The sequence below is a fragment of the Ranitomeya variabilis genome, chromosome 5, assembly GCF_051348905.1.
Source record: "Ranitomeya variabilis isolate aRanVar5 chromosome 5, aRanVar5.hap1, whole genome shotgun sequence".
In the NCBI taxonomy this organism is placed as follows: domain Eukaryota; kingdom Metazoa; phylum Chordata; class Amphibia; order Anura; family Dendrobatidae; genus Ranitomeya; species Ranitomeya variabilis.
Genome location: NC_135236.1, coordinates 497,301,309 through 497,322,963, shown reverse-complemented (window position 1 = coordinate 497,322,963; position 21,655 = coordinate 497,301,309). Strand labels below are relative to the sequence as shown.

General features: G+C 45.7%; 1 protein-coding gene across 1 annotated transcript in view; it reads right to left on the bottom strand.

Moving 5' to 3' along the window:
• The window catches only part of TXNRD1 (thioredoxin reductase 1), a 124,064-nt gene extending 122,129 nt beyond the window's left edge, over positions 1 to 1,935 (bottom strand). The window contains exon 1 of the mRNA XM_077265660.1: positions 1,578 to 1,935. Coding sequence (XP_077121775.1) covers positions 1,578 to 1,656 — 79 coding nt within the window. The 5' untranslated portion in view covers positions 1,657 to 1,935. The remainder of the gene's footprint in view (positions 1 to 1,577) is intronic.
• Between the last annotated feature and the right edge of the window lie 19,720 nt (positions 1,936 to 21,655).

Sequence of the window (21,655 nt, the reverse complement as noted above, 5' to 3'; positions counted from 1 at the left end):
GCCTCTGAACACCATAAGAACCACCAGCTTCCTCATATAATACACAGAAGGGATTGGCCGAATGAGTGCTTATATGTATGGGAGGGTTGGCTGACAGCTAGCTAATGTATATGGCCAGCTTAAAATTCAATGTTATGATCATATTAGATACAACACTGCTGAATATGATAGGATACTATCATTACAATGTCAGTACGTGACTGACATTCTACCAGGACTTGCTCCGGACAGGATCTGATTAGTTGTAATGTGCAGCAGACCCAAAGACCTTTCTCAGGCCTCCAGTTACCATGGCCTGTTGGCACCCACAATCACACTGTGGAGGTGCCGATGGGCTGAAAAAAGGAGCACGTTCCCTCTGTCTAACTCCTCATGTTCTGCTCTCACTCTTGACAGCCCCATATGAGGTTTATGGCGCTGTCAAGAGTGAGAGTGGCAGAAAAGAAGTTAGAGGGAAAGTGAACCCTCTTTCAGCCCATCAGCCCAGCCCACTGCTAGGATCTACAAGAATGCCAGTCCTAGGACTTACAGCTGGAGCCTGGCTGTGCATATCATTTGGACTCCATGAGCTGATCGCAGCGGTACAGAAGTTGTACTGTGTGATCAACATGTCGGATATATCTTTCATAGAGCACTAAGTGAACTGTGCTAATGATGGATATATGCAATGCCCAGCATTTATGTATATGCCAAGCAGAATTGAAAAAAAAACCCTTTAGTTTCCTTTCAGAATCAACATTTTATATGGGATACCATACTACAAAATACTCCCACAAAGGTGGGCCATTGACTGCAAACAAGATTTATCATTTTGCACACCCAAAAAAGTAATTTTTTCAACAAATTCATTCAAGACTATGTTGCAAAAATTAGTACACCCCCAATGAAAGTCTTAGGAGCAAAGCTAAAGTTTAACCTACAAAATTCTAACAAGAAGTCAACCCCAGGTAAGTCTAACAATTCATTAAACAGATGTCAAGCAGACAGTTGACTATTTCATGATGTCAGCAATGGCACCACATGGAAGAGAAATGTTACAAGACCTGAGAGAGAAAATATTTTTTTTACACAAAAATGGTGAAAACTACAGAATGATAAACATAGCTTTAGTTATCAGTCAGGTTGTGGTAACAAAATTGATATAAAAACTTAAAGCTGAAACTGGAACCATCTCACAGAGAGGTCCAGGGCGATCGACCACAGAAGTTAACAGGTGTTTCTGAATGTACTATGTACATGGAACAATGTTTCTTTAAACCTAAGTACTAAGAAGCCATGTTAATGATAAGCACCCTGTACAATGTGTATTGTGTTACACGAAAATGTCATTCAGTGTTCACAATAAACACAAACTTTATAAGACGATATTAAAAAGGATAATGATATTCACAGCGGTAAAAGATTACAAACAAGCCTTAAAACGTATTCATCAAGGTTCTAAAAACATCTTCTTTACCCTCTGCCACTGCGTGTTCTGGTACAACTTCAAAGGCACATGGTGTTACTATGCAATTTAAGCACCAAAAAAAATACAGTATCAATTCAATATAATACTGGTTACCAACATATCTTCTTACCTGCTTTGTAGAGACGCAAGCTCTTCACCTGGTTTTCATTGGCAATGACAACCTTCCCTTTCTTCACAGAATTGCCCATTTTGACGCAGTGGAACCATCACCAGTGACAGTTCTAGAATGAAGAAGACAGGATCTGCTGCCTCTCATCTGCTATCAAAACCGTTTGTGACCTTAGATACCACAATGATGAAGCAAAAAAAGACAAAGCCTTTCTCTTCTTTCTAATGTTACATGTTAAACCTTTGCACCTCACATCACAGCACGTCTGCTAGCACTACATTCTAAGAAAAAGGTAGGACTCTTCTTGGTGAACCTGTATACTATTATCACAAGTGGCTGGGGACATGTTACTTAGCATCTGTCCTTTGGGGGTTGCCTTTTTCAATTAACACTGTTACATGTACTATAGTCTGGAATACAGGTCTTTCATCACACTAATAGGAGCCCTCTTTATTGCTCTGGCTTATAGTCATATCAGTTTCAATAATTTATTTTTTATGTGTGGAGTGACCTCTGCTGGAACTTGCACGTTGGTGCAGTTTAAGTGTAAATACAGTGGGTACGGAAAGTTTCAGACCCCTTTAAATTTTTCACTCTTTGTTTCATTGCAGCCACTTGGTAAATTCAAAAAAGTTCATTTTTCTCATTAATGTACACTGTGCACCCCATCTTGACTGGGGAAAAAACATAAATGTAGTAATTTTTGCAAATTTATTAAAAAAGAAAAACTGAAATATCAAATGGTCATAAGCATTATTATTATTATTATTATTATTATTATTATTATTACTATTATTATTATTGATTTGTATAGCACCATGATTCCATGGTGCTGTACATGAGAAGGGGTTATGTACAAATTACTGATATCACTTACAGTAACCAAACTAATAATGACAGACTGATACAGAGGGGCGAGGACCCTGCCCTTGCGGGCTTACATTCTACAGGAGGGTGGGGAAGGAGACAGTAGGTTGGAGGGTTGTAGGAGCTCTGGTGTTGGAGAGGCTGTATCTCCGGTAGTGGTGAGGAGGCAGCGGGGTCATTGCAGGCTGTAAGCTTTCTTGAAGAGGTGGGTTTTCAGGGTCCGTCTGAAGGATCCGAATGTGGTTGATAGTCGGACATGTTGGGGTACAGAATTCCAGAGGATGGGGGTATAGTCGGGAGAGGTCTTGGAGGCGATTAGGTGATGAGCGAATAAGTGTGGAGGAAAGAAGGAGGTCTTGGGAGGACCGGAGATTACGTGAGGGGAGATATCGGTAAATTAGTTCAGAGATATATGGAGGAGACAAGTTATGGATGGCTTTGTAGGTCAGTATTAGTCATTTGAACTGGATACGCTGCGGGAATGGGAGCCAGTGAAGAGATTTGCAGAGAGGGAAAACGGAGGAGTAGCGATGAGAGAGATGAATTAGTCGGGCAGCAGAGTTAGGGTATGTGCACACGATGCAGATTTAGTGCAGAATTGGTGCAGAACTGCACTGTGATTTACAGTACAATGTAAATCAATGTGAAATAAAAAGAGCTGTGCACATGGTGCAGAAAAATCTGCGCAGAAACGCTGCAGATTTCAAAGAAGTGCATGTCACTTCTTTTGTGTGTTTCTGCAGCGTTTCTGCACCCCTCCATTAATAGAAATCTGCAGTGGTAAAATCTGCACAAAAACTGCACAAAAAGCGCATAAAAAACGCACAAAAAACGTACTAAAAACGCACTAAAAACGCATAAAAAATGCACCTGCGGATTCTGCCAGGAGATGCAGATTTAGTGCAGAAAAGTCTGCACCACATTTCCTACGTGCGCACATAGCCTTAAGGATGGACTTGAGAGGTGCAAGGGTGTTAGCAGGGAGGCCACAGAGAAGGGTGTTGCAGTAGTCAAGGCGGGAGATGATGAGGGCATGCACAAGCATTTTAGTAGATTGACGGTTGAGGAAAGGATGGATTTTGGAAATATTTTTGAGCTGGAGGCGAAAGGAGGTGGAAAGAGCTTGGATGTGCGGTTTGAAGGACAGGGCAGAGTCAAGGGTTACTCCGAGGCAGCGGACTTCTGGAACGGGGAAAAGTGTGATGTCATTTATTGTGATAGATCAGGTAAGTTAGATCGGTGAGATGGAGGAAAGCTGATGAGTTCAGATTTGTCCACATTGAGTTAGAGGAAGCGAGAGGAGAAGGAGGATATGGCTGATAGACACTCCGGGATTCTGAACAGCAGAGTGGTGACGTCTGGGCCAGAGAGGTAGCTCTGAGTGTCATCAGCATAAAGGTGGTACTGGAATCCATGGGACTTTATGAGTTGTCCCAGGCCAAGCGTATAAATTGAGAAGAGCAGTGGTCCTAGAACAGAGCCTTGGAGGACTCCAACAGAAAGAGGGTGGGATGAGGAGGTAGTGTGGGAGTGGGAGACGCTGAATGTGCGGTTGGAAAGGTATGAGGAGATCCAGGATAGGGCGAGCTCTTTGATGCCAAAGGAAGAGAGAATCTGTAGTAGGAGGCAGTGGTCAACTTTATTGAAAGCAGAGGACAGGTCTAGAAGGAGGAGTATAGAGCACTCTCCGTTAGCTTTGGCTGTAAGTAGGTCACTAGTAATTTTGGTCAGGGCAGTCTCAGTGGAATGATTGGGACAGAAGCCAGATTGTAGATTATCTAAGAGCAAGTTAGATGTGAGGTGGGAGGAAAGTTCAGCGTGGCCGTGCTGCTCCAGGAGTTTGGAGGCGAATGGGAGCAGCGATATTTTAGGGGGCGATAGCTGGACATAGCGGTTGGGTTGAGGGTTGACTTTTTAAGGCTAGGTGTGAGTGTGGCATATTTTAAAGCAGAAAGTAAGGTACCAGAAGTTAGTGATAGTTTGAAGAGATAGGTTAGGGATGGGATAAGTATGATGGTGAGGTTGGGGAGGAGGTGGGATGGGGTCTAGTGCACAAGTGGTGAGGTGTGATTTGGAGAGGAGACAATTAAGCTCCCCTTCAGTGTTGTTGGAGAGGGAGGTTATGGGGGAAGGGCATTGGTCTGGTATACAAAAGGGTTGCGGTGGTTGAACAATAAAGACTTGCCTTGTTTGGTTGATCTTATTTGAAGTGTGTGGCAAAGTCCTCAGCATTCAGACCCTTTGCTCAGTATTGAGTAGAAACACCCTTTTGAGCTAGTACAGCCATGAGTCTTGGGAATGATGCAACAAGTTTTTCACACCTGGATTTGGGGATCCTCTGCCATTCTCCCCTGCAGATCCTCTCCAGTTCCATCAGGTTGGATGGTGAATGTTGGTGGACAGCTATTTTCAGGTCTCTCCAGAGATGCTCAATTGGGTTTAGGTCAGGGCTCTGGCTGGGCCAGTCAAGAATGGTCACAAAGTTGTTCTGAAGCCACGCCTTTGTTATTTTAGCTATTTGCTTAGGGTCATTGTCTTGTTGGAAGGTGAACCTTCAGCCAAGTCTGAGGTCCAGAACACTCTGGAAGAGGTTTTCATCCAGGATATCTCTGTACTTGGCCTCATTCATGTTTCCTTCAATGACAACCGGTCATCCTGGCCCTGCAGCTGAAAAACACCCCCATAGCATGATGCTGCCACCACCATGTTTCCCTGTTGGGATTGTATTGGGCAGGTGATGAGCAGTGCCTGGTTTTCTCCACACATACCACTTAGAATTATAACCACAAAGGTCTATCTTCGGATTACCATGATTTCTCATAGTCTGGGAGGCCTTCATGTGCTTTTTAGCAAACTCTATGCAGACTTTCATATGTCTTGCACTGAGGAGAGGCTTCCGTGGGGCCACTCTGCCATAAAGGCCTGACTGGTGGAGGGCTGCAGTGACAGTTGACATCGTGGAACTTTCACCCATCTCCCTACTGCATCTCTGTAGCTCAGCCACATTGATCTTGGGGTTCTTCTTTACCTCTCTCACCAATGCTCTTCTCCCATGATTGCCCAAACTTTTTCCATTCAAGGATTAAGGAGGCCACTGTGCTCTTAAGAACCTTGAGTACTGCAGAAATTCTGTTGTAACCTTGGGCAGATCCGTGCCTTGACACAATTCGGTGTCTGATGTCCTTGGCCAGTTCCTTTGACCTCATGATTCTCATTTGGTCTGACATGCACTGTGAGCTGTGTCTTATATAGACAGATGTGTGCCTTTCCAAATCAAGTCTTATCAGTTTAATTAAACACAGCTGGACTCCAATGAAAGGAGTAGAACCATCTCAAGGAGAATCACATTGAAATGAAGAGCATGTGACTTAAATATGAGTGTCTGAGCAAAGGGTCTGAATACTTATAACCATGTGATATTTCAGTTTTTCTTTTTATTAAATTTGCAAAAATTTCAACATTTCTGTTTTTTTTCAGTCAAGATGGGGTGCAGAGTGTACATTAATGTGAAAAAAATGAACTTTTTTGAATTTACCAAATGGCTGCAATTAAACAATGAGTGAAAAATGTAAAGGGGTCTGAATACTTTCCGTACCCACTGTATATGTACAAAACATATACTGCTCAGAAAAAATAAAGGGAACACTAAAATCCCACATCCTAGATATCACTGAATGAAATAATTCAGTTGCAAATCTTTATTCATTGCATAGTGAAATGAATTGAGAACAATAAAACATAAAAATGATCAATGTAAATCAAAATGAATATCCCATGGAGGTCTGGATTTGGAATGATACTCAAAATCAAAGTGGAAAATCAAATTACAGGCTGATCCATGTTGTGAATTCTGCTTTTGGGTTCCCTCCGGTGGTAGTAGGTGGTAATGCAGTTGTCCCTGGGTTGCAGTCCTGGTCAGGTGTGTCTGCTGATTGCAGTTCTGACTGGGGTATTTAGGTGTGCAGGATTCATTAGTCCTTGCCAGTTGTCAATTGTTGTTGGGAGGTGTTGGACCTCTGCCTGGTTCCTCCTGCCTTTCTGCCAAATCAGCAAAGATAAGTGTCTGGTTTTTTTTCCCTGTGGCACACATGCTGTGTGCTTCACAATTCAGTGCTCTTCTTTGTGTTTTCTTGTCCAGCTTAGACTGTGTCAGTGTTTTCTCAGTCTTGTTGGATTCTCTGGAGTGGCAGATATACATTCCATGTCTTTAGTTAGATTGTGGAACTTTTTGTATTATCTGCTGTGGATATTTTTGGAAGGGTTTTAATAGTGACCGCCTAGTAATCTGTCCTATCCTTTCCTATTTAGATAGAGTGGCCTCTTTTGCTAAATCCTGTTTTCTACCTGCGTGTGTCTATTCTTCTCCTACTCACAGTCATTATTCGTGGGGGGCTGCCTATCCTTTGGGGGTCTGCTCTGAGGCAAGATAGCATTCCTATTTCCATCTATAGGGGTATTTAGTCCTCCGGCTGTGTCGAGGTGTCTAGGGTTTGTTAGGCACACCCCACGGCTACTTCTAGTTGCGGTGTTAGTTCAGGATTTGCGGTCAGTACAGGTTCCACCGACTCCAGAGAAAGTTTTCATGCGGCTCCAAGGTCACCAGATCATAACAGATCCAATTTTAGTGGAAATGCCTCAAGACAAGGAAATGATGTTCAGTTGTGTGTGTTGCCTCCATGTGCCTGTATGACCTCCTGGGCATGCTCCTGATGAGGCGGCGGATGGTGTCCTGAGGGATCTCCTCCCAGACCTGGATTAAAGCATCCGCCAACTCCTGGACAGTATGTGGTGCAACGTGACATTGGTGGATGGTGCGAGACATGATGTCCCAGATGTGTTCAATCAGATTCAGGTCTGGAGAATGGGCGGACCAGTCCATAGCTTCAATGCCTTCATCTTGCAGGAACTGCTGACACACTCCAGCCACATGAAGTCTGGCATTGTCCTGCATTAGGAGGAACCCAGGGACAACTGCACCAGCATATGGTCTCACAAGGGGTCTGAGGATCTCATCTCGGTACCTAATGGCAGTCAGGCAACCTCTGGTGAGCACATGGAGGGCTGTGCGGCCCTCCAAAGAAATGACACCAATAATTACCCACTGCCAAACTGGTCTTGCTGAAGGATGCTGCAGGCAGCAGATCGCTCTCCACGGCGTCTCCAGACTCTGTCATGTCTGTCACACGTGCTCAGTGTGAACCTGCTTTCATCTGTGAAGAGCACAGGGCACCAGTGGCAAATTTGCCAATCTTGGTGTTCTGTGGCAAATGCCAATCGTCCTGCACAGTGTTGGGCTGTGAGCACAACCCCCATCTGTGGACGTCAGGCACTCAGACCATCCTCATGGAGTCAGTTTCTAACCGTTTGTGCAGACACATGCACATTTGTGAAAACCTACAAAGTGGTCACCATAGCTACTTGGGACCATACCCCTAAAGCTACATACAAAAAACCGAAAAAATTCCCAAATTGGTCTAGGTAGAGTAATAAATTAATTATAAAAAAGAAAATATGCATATAAATATATAACTATCCAAGAATACCAATAAGGGAAAAAGGCGGGGTATAAATACAAATTTATGATTTTATTGCATTAAATATAAACAGACAAAAAGGTGATACAATACAGAAAACAGCTGAAGAGAGTCGGCAGTGTGGACATGGATAATGCCGAACAGAGACAATAGAAAAACTGCGTGGCTACCGATACCGCAGCATCAGGTGCAAAAGAAAACTGATAATAGCACCAAAGACACTGCACTGGTTAGAGTCTGCCGTCAGAGGTTAAATATAAATATAAATAGGAAAGCATAGTCCACATAGGTGGAGGTAACCATATAATGTAAGTATGAGCAGTCACTAATACTGGTTACACAATATCCACCGGGCATACTAGAACAACATAATCCTATATTAAAATGCCTTGTGACAAGCTGTAATAGCCGCACAGTGGACTAGACCCTCCGCAAAGTAATGGCCCATTTACCTTCAGACATAGTGCAGGCTGTGTGCTGGGGCGTCGGTGAACCACGCAGAGGCCTCGACGCGCGTTTCACCGTCCTCGGCTTCGTCAGGAGGCGTGGCTTACGAGCGGGGAAGACGGACTATATGTATGGCTGTGAACCCCTAATCAGCGAATCGAAGCGCCACAGTGTATGATGTCCCGCCCAGCGGCGACATCCGGCCGGCGCGCCGCGCCGACGATGGAGAGGAGGACGTGCGTCATCACTCACCATCGCCATAGCGACGCGTCCAGCCGGACACACCACCGGAAGAGTACAGCGCACACAGAGGGCGCTTCTGCGCATGTCAAGGTGCAGATGGAAGGAAACTAATACATAAGTATTACATCAGAAGATCCGTAGTAGAATAATATAAAGTTAGACCGAATATGGTTTAAATTTACTACGGAAAATATAGGTGCCATATACAAGAAGGATAAATCGCACCATAAACTAAATAAGCATATGAATATATAAATGACAAGGAAGAAAATCTAAATAGCCGGCAAGCAGTACCAATGCATTATTAAATATATCTTAATCCCATCCGTAATAATATCAGGGGAATGCAATTGTACATATATATATACAGCCTAAATATAAAGCAAAATAATAAGTATACATTACACCCCGTCAATTATAATAACGGGGGAATATAATGGCAAATAAAATAAACAATAATCTAAATAGACTATAGCCCGTATACATAAACAAGCCGTCAGCATGCACCGGCACTCCATCATCATAATCTCGAAAAAATATGATTATATGAAAATACGGTGAAAAGCAATAATTACATGATGAAAATAAGCAAACCGCACAAATATATGTGATTAAATTATTTATACAGAAAAAGGAAATATAAATAATGACAGATAAGGGCCGTAAATACAGTTAGATCAATCATGTCTTGCTAGAAGATTTCCTTCCCATCCAATAAAATCTGAACTACAGATGCACCACCAAGTTATGCTGACGAGATGTACTAGAGGGTTCCTAGATGATTAGCCATATATCTATAGAAATAGGAAAAAATCCATAAGTGATATAAAAAACAACATATAAAATAATTAAAAACACCAACATAAAAATCCATAACCCCATTAAAATAGCGCACAAGAAATTAGAGAAAAGGCTTGAAACTAATGGCCTCATTGAGGCCGTTTGGTGTCAGAGTGTCCAGCGTAACTATCCAACGCGTTTCTTTTTGTAACAGTTTTTGTTTCAAATTTCCGCCGCGTATCCCCATGTACACATGGTCGATGCCCCTAACGGAAAATCCTTTAGGGTTACAGTTGTGAGTTTCGAAAAAATGCCTAGGAATAGTTTTTAAAAGATGTGGTTCCAGACAAGTACATGCACATTTGTGGCCTGCTGGAGGTCATTTTGCAGGGCTCTGGCAGTGCTCCTCCTGTTCCTCCTTGCACAAAGGCTGAGGTAGTGGTCCTGCTGCTGGGTTGTTGCCCTCCTACGGCCCCCTCCACTTCTCCTGGTGTACTGGCCTGTCTCCTGGTAGCGCCTCCAGCCTCTGGACACTACACTGACAGACACAGCAAACCTTTTTGCCACAGCTCGCATTGATGTGCCATCCTGGATGAGCTGAGCCACTTGTGTGGGTTGTACAGTTCATCTCAAGCTACCACGAGTGTGAATGCACAACCAACATTCAAAAGTGACCAAAACATCAGCCAGAAAGCATTGATACTGAGATGTGGTCAGTGGTGCCCACCTGCAGAATCACTCCTTTATTGAGTGTGTCTTGATAATTGCCAATAATTTCCATCTGTTGTCTATTCCATTTGCACAACAGCATGTGAAATTGATTGCCAAACAGTGCTGCTTCCTAAATGGACAGTTTGATTTCACAGAAGTTTGATTTACTTGGAGTTATATTCTGTTTTTTAAGTGTTCCCTTTATTTTTTTGAGCAGTGTAGTATGAAGAGCAATAACATATTTGTTTTTTTTTTTCTAGAGACTCTAGCAAAAAATGTAATTTGTACTACATGGTAGAATGCCAAATAAATAAAATCCAAAACACAATGGTAGAATTATTATGTATTCTACTGCAAATGCTATTTATCCCCAAAACAGTATCATTAAAAATACAATTCATTCATACAGCATGGCAATGAAAAAATAATAGTTAAAATTATTTGAAAGTGTTGATGAAAAATCTAATTTCTATACACTAAAGACCAAACCTGACTGTGTGCTTATAAAGCATTCCACGGTCCACCACTTTCAAAAGAAAAACAATTATAGTTCTGTATTAACCCGCGGCACAGAATATCCAAAGTTAGGAATGTGGGCTGTATTAAACAAGGCAGCTTCCTGCTCTTGCCACCATCTTCAATGTGGGAGCAATTGTTATAGGAAGTGGCTTAACAACTGTGGTCACGGCAGATGCGACAAGGCTCTTTGATGAGGGAGGCCAGCATTATTTTCAACTAGAGATGCGGTCTGGAACACACCTCCAGTTGAAATCCATAACAGAGTAGAGAGCAGACCCGTGTCCTATCTTCCATTCTAAGCCGGTCTGGAGTCTCCATGCACCGCACCTTATATCAAGGCATTTTCCAGCACTTGATATTGCCCACTTGGTTAGAGATCCGCTACTGAAACATTTCAGAGCAATGAATCCTTTTGAAGAAGGAGTTGGCGGATACTGAAACTTGTCAACAATAAACTTACATTTTTATCTACCACTACTTGGGTTGTGACTCCAGCGAGTGCAGAAACACTTCCACGCCTGAAAAATAAAGTAATATAAACCAAAATAAAACAAAGGAGAGAGAATTAACTACTAAATGGTATGTAAACCTCTACCAAGGTCATACCAGCTTAATAGCTGCTCAGCCATTTGGAAAAAATGGATCTGTTTGTGAATTGCAAAGAATCGTTCCATTTTGAAATTGAAAAAAAATATTATTTTTACCTTGTGTAATAAGAATGTTGCTTTCTAATTTTTAATAATCATATCAGGCAGCTAAGATATTAGTTAGTCTCTATGTTCTACTATGTGGTGGGAGATTAATTAACCCAAGCCATAAAGCTAATTGAGAAGATTTTGACTGCGTTCAAATCACATTTTCCTGCCCATTCTTGAATCAGACGTTCTCTCAATGGAGCCATTAACTTTAATTGGACAAACAGTTCCAAACATGCAACATTGGTCTCCGTGCGTCCATTCTTCTGGCACTGTCTTGTCTTTATGGGCTCTTTCAGAAGACTGTATTTTCAGTCTGAGTGCTGTCTGTGAAATAAACGTCTTCCAGAAGTGATATTGCGGCGCGCCCCCACACCGCCGCAGGGCCGAGGGGTACCCGGAGCCGGGCCTCTAGGTCTCAGTCCTGGGGTTGTCACGGTGGCTAGACCCGGTCCGTGGCCCTGTCCGTCAGTGGGGGACGTCCGGTGAAATAAGTGGTGCTAATGGTGGTGTAGCGGTGCAGTTGTGGGGTGCAGGTCGCGGTAAATAACGAGGACACCAGGTTGCAGTCTCTTTACCTCTTTACTGGAGATCTCTGAGTCCTCAGTCCAGAATACGGTTCACCAGGCTGCGCAAGTCCGGCCGGTCCAATGGCACTTCCAGAGTTCTCCTCTCAGGTGGAGATCTGTGCCTTCCTTCTAGCGCTATGTGTTGTAGTCCTTCCCTGCTGTGCTCACGGAAAGTGACCCCACAACGGTTGTGTCTGTTTCTTAAGTTCCCTCACAACTCGATTTGATGTTCCTCTGTAATCCACCCCTTCCCTGTATTCAGGTTGGAATGGCACCCGTTTGTCAGGTAGGCCTGGAGTTCTTCCGGGACCCTAGAGACGCCCCTCTCCCGCAATTGCCCCCCAAGACTTCATAGGTGATATGTGGTAGACAGCCCGCCTGAGACCGACTGTCCTGCTGTTTGGAGTATGGCTTGAAGCTGTATTCTAATCCACTCCCTCGGCGTTCCGGCCACCGGTATTGCGCCTCAGCAGGGTGCTGCCTCTTTCAACAAAACCCCTGCTGGTATTCTCCTTCTGCTTGATCTCGTTTCTCACTCAGCACAATCTGCCTCGCTTCTAGTCCTTTCTTGGGCACCGCCGCTAAGCTGAGCAGGCACGGTCCCGTTACGTTCTCTCAATGCCAAGCCTCTGCCAGGATCCCACCCCTGGCAGAGACCCTACAGTCTCTCCCTTCACAACACCCTCTGCCACAGGGTGTTGCTCTGTTCAATCCCGTCAGCGTTCTCTTCTAACTTCCTGCCTGACCCCCAGTTTACCCACTATGGTGGGGAGTGGCCTAATGAATAGCACCCTTAGCTCCCCCCGGAGGCCCTGCTGTGAAACATATTGGTGTCTGTGATACCTGATTGGAGGAACTCCTTCAGTGCCATCGAACGTACCATGGCTCCCCTTAGTGGCAGAGCCACAGTACTGCAACGACCAGAACTCTGGGGCGCTGCACTCCCCCCTGGTTAAACACAGTACTCCGGGACTGGGAAGAAAAACAACAATACAGATTAGTAAACAGACATACAATTTTGTTGAGTGCAAAACAATAAGTATACTTGAACAGGCTTCCCTTTATGGGAGGTGAGGACACTTTTAACGTTACAAACATAGTCAACATTATAAATTACAGGCTATACATAACTCCTGTTACCCAACCGGGTATTCTACTTAGTGCAAATTCTGGAACAATAAATTAACATTGCCTTTAAGAAACATACACTCTTAGTTTACCAAAGGCCTTCCTATAATCACATTACAGGGTAGGGTAACTTCACATTCTCCTACTTTGAACCTGCAGGACCGCCTGTCCCTATGGCACCAGACCTACTGCCTCTCCTTTCTTTTACAGGACCGCCCCGTTCAGCCAGGGCCTACTGCCTTTCGCTACTATACATAGTATAGACATAACATTCCTTTCGTTTAAAGAACTCTGAGCCAGCTCTACTCGGCTCCTTTAAGGACTCACTCTCTAACCCCTACGGGTTCGCTTTCTGTCCTTAGTAACAAAGTAACTTTCTATGGGGACGCAGGGTTTACCTTCTATCCTCACCTTCATCATTACTTCTTTACTTTCAACTACGCAGATCCTTACTTCGACCCCTGCGGGCTCTCTGCATCTTTTCCTTTTACAAAACATTATTTTCAGATTTCACAATTCAAACAATTTAAACACATATAACTTTTCATGTAAAACAGTTACATTCTTTTTCTCAAAGCATCATCATGTTACCGTTCTAAAACAGTATCGCTTTCAAGTTCAATTCCACGCATCCCCTTTAAGAGGGGACCAAGCCTTTCTGAGGTAGCTCGTCTTCTCAGCCTACCAGTCCATGCAAAGGCTCCGGAATGGCATCTTCGCAAAGTGTCTTTTAACTAAAACCAGTAGGAAAGGTATCTTCGCAAAGTGTCTTTTAACTAAAACCAGTAGGAGGCACCCTTAAGAAGGTGCAAACTATTTACAAGAAAGTTCAAATCATGCACAGTCCATGATTTCGCAGTTTGTGTAACTTTGTGCAAAACTTCAAGAAAACAACAATAGTGACCCCGGGTCAACAAAGGGGTCACCTTTTTAAAGTTTACCCTGGACGGGTTTAGCAGCAACTTAAAGAACAAACAGTAACTATTTACATTTTCAGGTTTCCGAGGTTTAGTTGGACGGCTTCCAGGGCTGCACCTGGCACTTAACCCTTCTTGGCCTGGGCAAAGTGAGGTCCAGGGTTACACCCAGTGCTGGACAAACGCCGTTAATCCGTCTTTCATGTACGATTAAATCATGCGCAGCGATGGAGGTCTGCGCAGCTTGAGTATGGGCATTTGCTGCAACAGAGGTAGCGGCCGCTGCAAGATCAGTCACTGGAACGGAGTCAGCAGCTGTGGCACTAGTAGTCACTGGAGGGGTGTCGGTCGTCAGGACAGGGTCGTCTTTCATACCTGCTTCAGATGCGGTCCCTCCGGTGCCGGTCTGCTCTGCCTCCGCTGGGGTCTAGAACGCTGGTTGCAGGGCCTTGTGCTGCGACATTGTCATCTCTGCTTGCAGCATACCCCTTTCCGGCAGGGCCTTGCTTTCCAGCTTCGGAGCGCTGGGACTTCTTCCCTGCTCCGGACCAGACGAGGCTGCCGACAGATGTCCGGTGAGGCTCCTGATGATGGCCTTCTTCCACCCGGCCTCAGTGCTCAGCTGCGTCCGCCGGGGTCGGTCGCTGAGCTCGTCCACTCCGGTCTGTAGGAATTCAGCATCAGCGGTGGAGGCCTGGTTGCGGTGCCCCTCCGGGTGGCTGGGGGAGTCCTCTGCTCCGACCCCACGCTCCGGCTCCGGGCGGCTCGCCATGGCGTCCTCCATGTCGCTCGCTCCTTCTTCCTTGTCCTTTTCCCGCTCTCTCCTTCGTGGGCGGTTTCGTTTTCTCTGTCTCTGCCCACCATTGAGGATCAGGAGGCGGATCTCGGCTGCTGACGGACACGTCCTCAAGGGGCCGAGATATTTAGACTGGGCGGCCATTGTCTTTCGCGCTCTTCAGCCTGTTCACGCCCACTTCCACGCCCTTCTTCTTCTCCTGCGCTCTCCTTAGCGCTGTAATGGCGGCGGTTTTGGCGCGAACTTTTGGCGGCAAGTGACAATCCACAGTCTTTGCAATAAAGTACAGTCCAAGCACAATAAATCACAGTTCCAAGGCACACATGACCTGATTCTTCAGGCTTAAGTAGATCCTGTTCGTGACGCCAAGTTGCGGCGCGCCCCCACACCGCCGCAGGGCCGAGGGGTACCCGGAGCCGGGCCTCTAGGTCTCAGTCCTGGGGTTGTCACGGTGGCTAGACCCGGTCCGTGGCCCTGTCCGTCAGTGGGGGACGTCCGGTGAAATAAGTGGTGCTAATGGTGGTGTAGCGGTGCAGTTGCGGGGTGCAGGTCGCGGTAAATAACGAGGACACCAGGTTGCAGTCTCTTTACCTCTTTACTGGAGATCTCTGAGTCCTCAGTCCAGAATACGGTTCACCAGGCTGCGCAAGTCCGGCCGGTCCAATGGCACTTCCAGAGTTCTCCTCTCAGGTGGAGATCTGTGCCTTCCTTCTAGCGCTATGTGTTGTAGTCCTTCCCTGCTGTGCTCACGGAAAGTGACCCCACAACGGTTGTGTCTGTTTCTTAAGTTCCCTCACAACTCGATTTGATGTTCCTCTGTAATCCACCCCTTCCCTGTATTCAGGTTGGAATGGCACCCGTTTGTCAGGTAGGCCTGGAGTTCTTCCGGGACCCTAGAGACGCCCCTCTCCCGCAATTGCCCCCCAAGACTTCATAGGTGATATGTGGTAGACAGCCCGCCTGAGACCGACTGTCCTGGCGCTGTTTGGAGTATGGCTTGAAGCTGTATTCTAATCCACTCCCTCGGCGTTCCGGCCACCGGTATTGCGCCTCAGCAGGGTGCTGCCTCTTTCAACAAAACCCCTGCTGGTATTCTCCTTCTGCTTGATCTCGTTTCTCACTCAGCACAATCTGCCTCGCTTCTAGTCCTTTCTTGGGCACCGCCGCTAAGCTGAGCAGGCACGGTCCCGTTACGTTCTCTCAATGCCAAGCCTCTGCCAGGATCCCACCCCTGGCAGAGACCCTACAGTCTCTCCCTTCACAACACCCTCTGCCACAGGGTGTTGCTCTGTTCAATCCCGTCAGCGTTCTCTTCTAACTTCCTGCCTGACCCCCAGTTTACCCACTATGGTGGGGAGTGGCCTAATGAATAGCACCCTTAGCTCCCCCCGGAGGCCCTGCTGTGAAACATATTGGTGTCTGTGATACCTGATTGGAGGAACTCCTTCAGTGCCATCGAACGTACCATGGCTCCCCTTAGTGGCAGAGCCACAGTACTGCAACGACCAGAACTCTGGGGCGCTGCAATATTGTAGCCCAGTCATGTTTGTGCCTTGAAAATGACATTTGAGCAGATATTTTACTTGGCTCTAAGCTCTTGCTGCTCTATTGTTTTACCATTTTTATATCGTCTTCCGTTAACAGTAGGGATGTTATGGGCTCACCAGGTGAGGCGGATTCTGATAATCAAGCAGCACCTGCTGGATAGCACGTGGAACAGCGAGGACCAGAACAACAGAATATGAATGGACGGCAGGCAGACAAGCATAGCAGGGAACACACAAAGTTAAAAATGACACACAGCTGAGAGAACTGGAGGGTGGCAAACTCCAAAGCACACCGTCAGTAGAGATGAGCGAATATCGTCAGCTCCTTCCTTATTCGGCTCGCTAGTAGCGCTTACCGCAGAAGCTGCAGCGGGAACCCGGATACCTGGAGTGCTCCCGATAATCAGGTGTTCAGCGCCGCAGCTGCATGTGTCGCGGATGTGTGACAGTCACAACACATGTGGAACACCCTACCAGGGCAGTGGGGTACTCGGTACCGGTCTTAATGGGGATGTCACGGTGGCTGCGACCCGGTCCGTGGCCCTGGGTGCCCAATTAAAGGGAAAGGTCTTTAAAGGGATTTATAATGTCTATTGTTCGTGACGCCACCTGTGGTATTCGGTCAGTAGGAACCGACGCTGCTTAAAGGGGTCATCTGGGGTGATGATGTTGCAGCAAGACGGTAACGCTTCCCACAGGTGAAGCGGGGTCCCCAGGGCTCCCAAGGTGTGTGGCAAAGATGGTGTATGCCGATGAATAAGTGGAGGACTCAGAGTTTGCAGTCTTTTACCTGGTTTACTGATGGTAGCAGTCCTCAGTCATGGGTACCAGGTGTAGGGTAGCTGTAGTCCTGCCGGCTTGGAGGCAATAAGGGATCCCACTTCAGGTGAGGTCTGTAAGCCTTTCCTACTTGCACCAGATGGTGAGGTCCCTGCGGATTAAAGCTTGCTGACAGGGTCCCCTCTCTCCTGTCCTAAGTTAGATATCTGTACGATAGGCAGTTTGAGCCTGTTTATAGGATCTCTTAGATGACCCGGCTCTTAAGGTCACTGCTTCACCTCAGACTTGTTACAGGCAATTGACATATTGTACTATGCCCTCCGATTCTGTCGCGCGTCCTGGAGAACAACACGACCTCAGGCACCCGGTACCCGGCTTCTGCGCTCTGGCTCTGAGGATGTCCTTCCGCTGTTCCCCTCCTGAGCCCTTTTCTCCACTGTGCTTCTTCCCTCTAAGCTCCTTCACATTTCAACTCCTCTCGTTATTTCTCTTTCCAGGGGCTGCAGCTCCCTTGTGGCTGCTCGGCCTCTACGTCTGCTCCAGATGTCCTTCTGCTCTCCTGGAGACCAACCGTCTCCCTCCACTGTCTCTCTCAGACTGCCTAACACTGACTGGCTCCTCCTCCAGACCAGGATACATAAAGTGTAAGGAAGTTTCCCTGAATCTGGGTCCTGAGCTCCCCCTCCTGGCCTAGATTCAGATGTGTTGAATGTAAGTGCCTTACCTGATAGAAAGAATCCTCCTTGCCTCCAAGCATGACATCACCCTCCCCGAAGGGAAGGCAACATCACTGCAGCAACCGGCTACCTTGGGTGCTGCACATGTATGGAGAGCCTGTGTGCTGTGACTGTCACATAGCCACGACACATGCAGCTGTGGTGCTGGACACCTGAGTATCTCCAGGTATCTGAGTTCCCGCTGCAGCTTCTGCGGTAAGCGCTATAGCTTGTCGAATAAGGAGGGAGCCAACGATATTCGCTCATCTCTAACCGTTAGTAGACACAAAGCTTACTAAACAGTCAGATACACATAAGTACAGCAAAGGGTGGCGGCCATAGAAGAGAGCAGAGCCTGTGTGTCAGTAGATTATAGAAGACATAACAGCATGCAATGTTAATCAACTGTTTTTAAGGACACTGCCATGTATTAACACCTTCATGTCTAGACGATTTTTCCTTTTTTTCTCTTTCGTTTTTTCTCTCACTCTTCTAAGAACCATATTTTTTTTTCCATCAACATAGCTCTGTGGGCTTGTTTTTGGTGGAAGAGTCGTAGTTTGTATTGGAATAAGGGAAAAATATTCCAAGTGGAGTAAAAAAAAAGCAATTCCACCATTGTATTTGGGGTTTGTTTTTGCAGCAGTCAACATGCAGTAAGAAAGACCTGGTAACATGATTCTCCAGCTCATTATTACTAAAACGATGTCAAACATTTAAAGTTTTAAAGTGGTCACAAGGATTAAAAATACATTGACTTACTAGATAAGGACATAATACTACCACTTTACCAACCATTTTCTTCATCTGGAATATGCAGTCCATATCTTGGCTAGAGATGAAAATAAAAAAATGCCCTTAAATTAGGAAAAAGTAAAAAGAAGAGCCACAAAACTGATAAGAGGAATAGAGGACATTGGATATGAGAAAAGATTAAAATAACTACCTTTACTTAAGGTACCGTCACATTAAGCGACGCTGCAGCGATATCGACAACGATGCCGATTGCTGCAGCGTCGCTGTGTGGTCGCTGGAGAGCTGTCACACAGACAGCTCTCCAGCGACCAACGATGCCGGTCCCCGGGTAACCAGGGTAAACATCGAGTTACTAAGCGCAGGGCCGCGCTTAGTAACCCGATATTTGCCCTGGTTACCATTGTAAATGTAAAAAAAAAACAGTACATACTCACCTTCTGATGTCCGTAAGGTCCCTGGCCGTCTGCTTCCCGCACTGACTGTGAGCGCCGGCCGGCCGTAAAGTAAAAGCAGAGCACAGCGGTGACGTCACCGCTGTGCTGTGCTTTACGGCCGGCCGGCGCTCACAGTCAGTGCGGGAAGTAGACGGCCAGGGACCTGACAGACATCAGAAGGTGAGTATGTACTGGTTTTTTTTTTACATTTACAATGGTAACCAGGGCAAATATCGGGTTACTAAGCGCGGCCCTGCGCTTAGTAACCCGATATTTACCCTGGTTACCATTGTAAAACATTGCTGGCATCGTTGCTTTTGCTGTCAAACACGACGATACACGCCGATCTGACGACCAAATAAAGTTCTGGACTTTCAGCAACGAGCAGCGATATCACAGCAGGATCCTGATCGCTGCTGCGTGTCAACCACAACAATATCGCTATCCAGGACGCTGCAACGTCACAGATCGCTATCGTTATCGTTGCAAAGTCGTTTAGTGTGAAGGTACCTTAAGTCTTGAGATGTTCTAAGGCTGTGTTGACACAATCATTTCTGATGCTTTTTTGCTGCAATTGTCTGAAAATCTGTAAAAAAAAAAAAATACATCAATTGTATAGCATTTTTGGACTATCACAAGAAAAACTTATAGGGAACGAATGTGTGAACACGGCTTAAGGGGAGACCTATACAAAAATATGGTCAAAAGCTGTTCCATGTAAAACTCCGTCAATAGACATGGGTCACAACATCCATTTGGAGAGAAAAATAAATAAAATGTTCAATCTCCATAGAAGGCAAGGCTTCTTTACCATGAGAACTATCAATCGGCCTTCCTCAAAATGTGGTTACAGTGGGAACCATGGATGGTTTCTTAGAATAAAATAATAAATAGTTATTTAAATGTATCAATTTGTTCTTATTCTGAGTGTTGATCTAGTCTCATATACACTTGGTATCAGGACAGAAAATGATCGCTTTTAGGGAAGATTGGAAGATTGATCCATGCATTTAGGTTGCACTTATATCTCTTCCCTTTACTTCTCCCATCCCTAAATTTGAACTATATGGACAAATTCATTTTTTCAACCATACTCTGTAACTACTGTATGTATGTGACTGGATCCACAGTTAAAGGGAATATGTCACCTGCTGTTTGCTCACCACTGAGAGCAGTATGATGGAGAGGCAAAGACTCCGATTCCTGCTGTGTGTCAGTCTCTCGGCTTGCTTGGTGCGGTTTTGAAAAAATTGGTGTTTTCTCTGCTGCAGATCTACCAGTTCTCTGCATGCTGAGCCTGTGTAACCCTGCTCACATCACTGATTGGCAGCTTTTGTGTACACTGTGCATAGGCAGAAAGCTGCCAATCAGTGGTGGGAGGGAGGTTACACGGAGCTCATGAATATGGAGGACTACATGGCAGCAGATTTACTAGTCATCTAGTGATAGTCTCCTGTTGACAAAACAGTGGCTTTATCAAAACTACAGCAATAAGTTTAGTAAGTGACACATCCCTTGAATCAGGGTATCTGCCCTTACATTATGCTTCTCACAGAAGGGTTAGCAAAAAACTGGTCACATATTCTCTTTAATGCTTATGGATAATAAAGGCATCATTATATGGGGTGTTATGATGCTGATTAAGCTGATTATTGTCTTTAAGGGTAAATCTTGATGTCGGATTCCCCTTAAAGGCATTTTAATAAAAAAAAAACATATCAATCTAAATCTAACAAAAAGTACAATAGGCCCAATTTATCAAAGCGAATACGCCAGAATTCTGGCGTAAATAGCTTTGAGAAGTCGCAAAATTTTTGCGACTTTGGATGTTTTTACGCCAATTTCGCCCAGTTACGCTAAAATGGGCATTGTTAGGGCGTGGCTAGGGTGTGACACCAAAGCTCGTCTGATTCATGACGAGATGTCTAGTACCTGTAAGGCCAGTCTCACACGTCCAGATAATTCCGGTACCGGAAAAAATGGGTACCGGAGTTATCCGTGTCCGTGTGTCCGTGAGCTCACGTAGGCCATCCGTGTGGCACACGTGCGGCAGCCGTGTGCCGCCTGGGTACCACACGGACCGTGCAGGAGAGACAGCGCTAAAGTTTAGCGCTGTCCCCTGCATCGTGCTGAAGCCACGATTCATATCTTCTGTGCAGCAGCGTTTGCTGTAAAGAAGATATGAATAACCCATTTTTTTAGTGGTATTTCGTGTTTAAAATAAGTATTTTTCAGAACAGCGGGCGGGCGCACAGGGGGTGGGGACATGGAGCTTTATTTTAAACACGAAATACCACTAAAAAAATGGATTATTCATATCTTCTTTACAGCAAACGCTGCTGCACAGAAGATATGAATCGCGGCTTCAGCACCATGTGGGGGGGACAGCGCTTACTGGAGCGCTGTCTCCTGCACGGCACACGGAGAACGTCCGTGTGCGGTACGTGTTTTACACGGACCCATTGAGGCGTGTGAGTATTTTAATGCCGGCGGCCGGGCGCACAGGGGGTGGGAGGGGGGACGATGCCCTAAAGTTTATTTTAAACACATAAAAACAAAAAAAAAAGATTTTTCATCCCTTCTCCCCAGCGAGCGCTGGAGAGAACGGATGAATGGCGGCTTCAGCACCATGCTGGGGG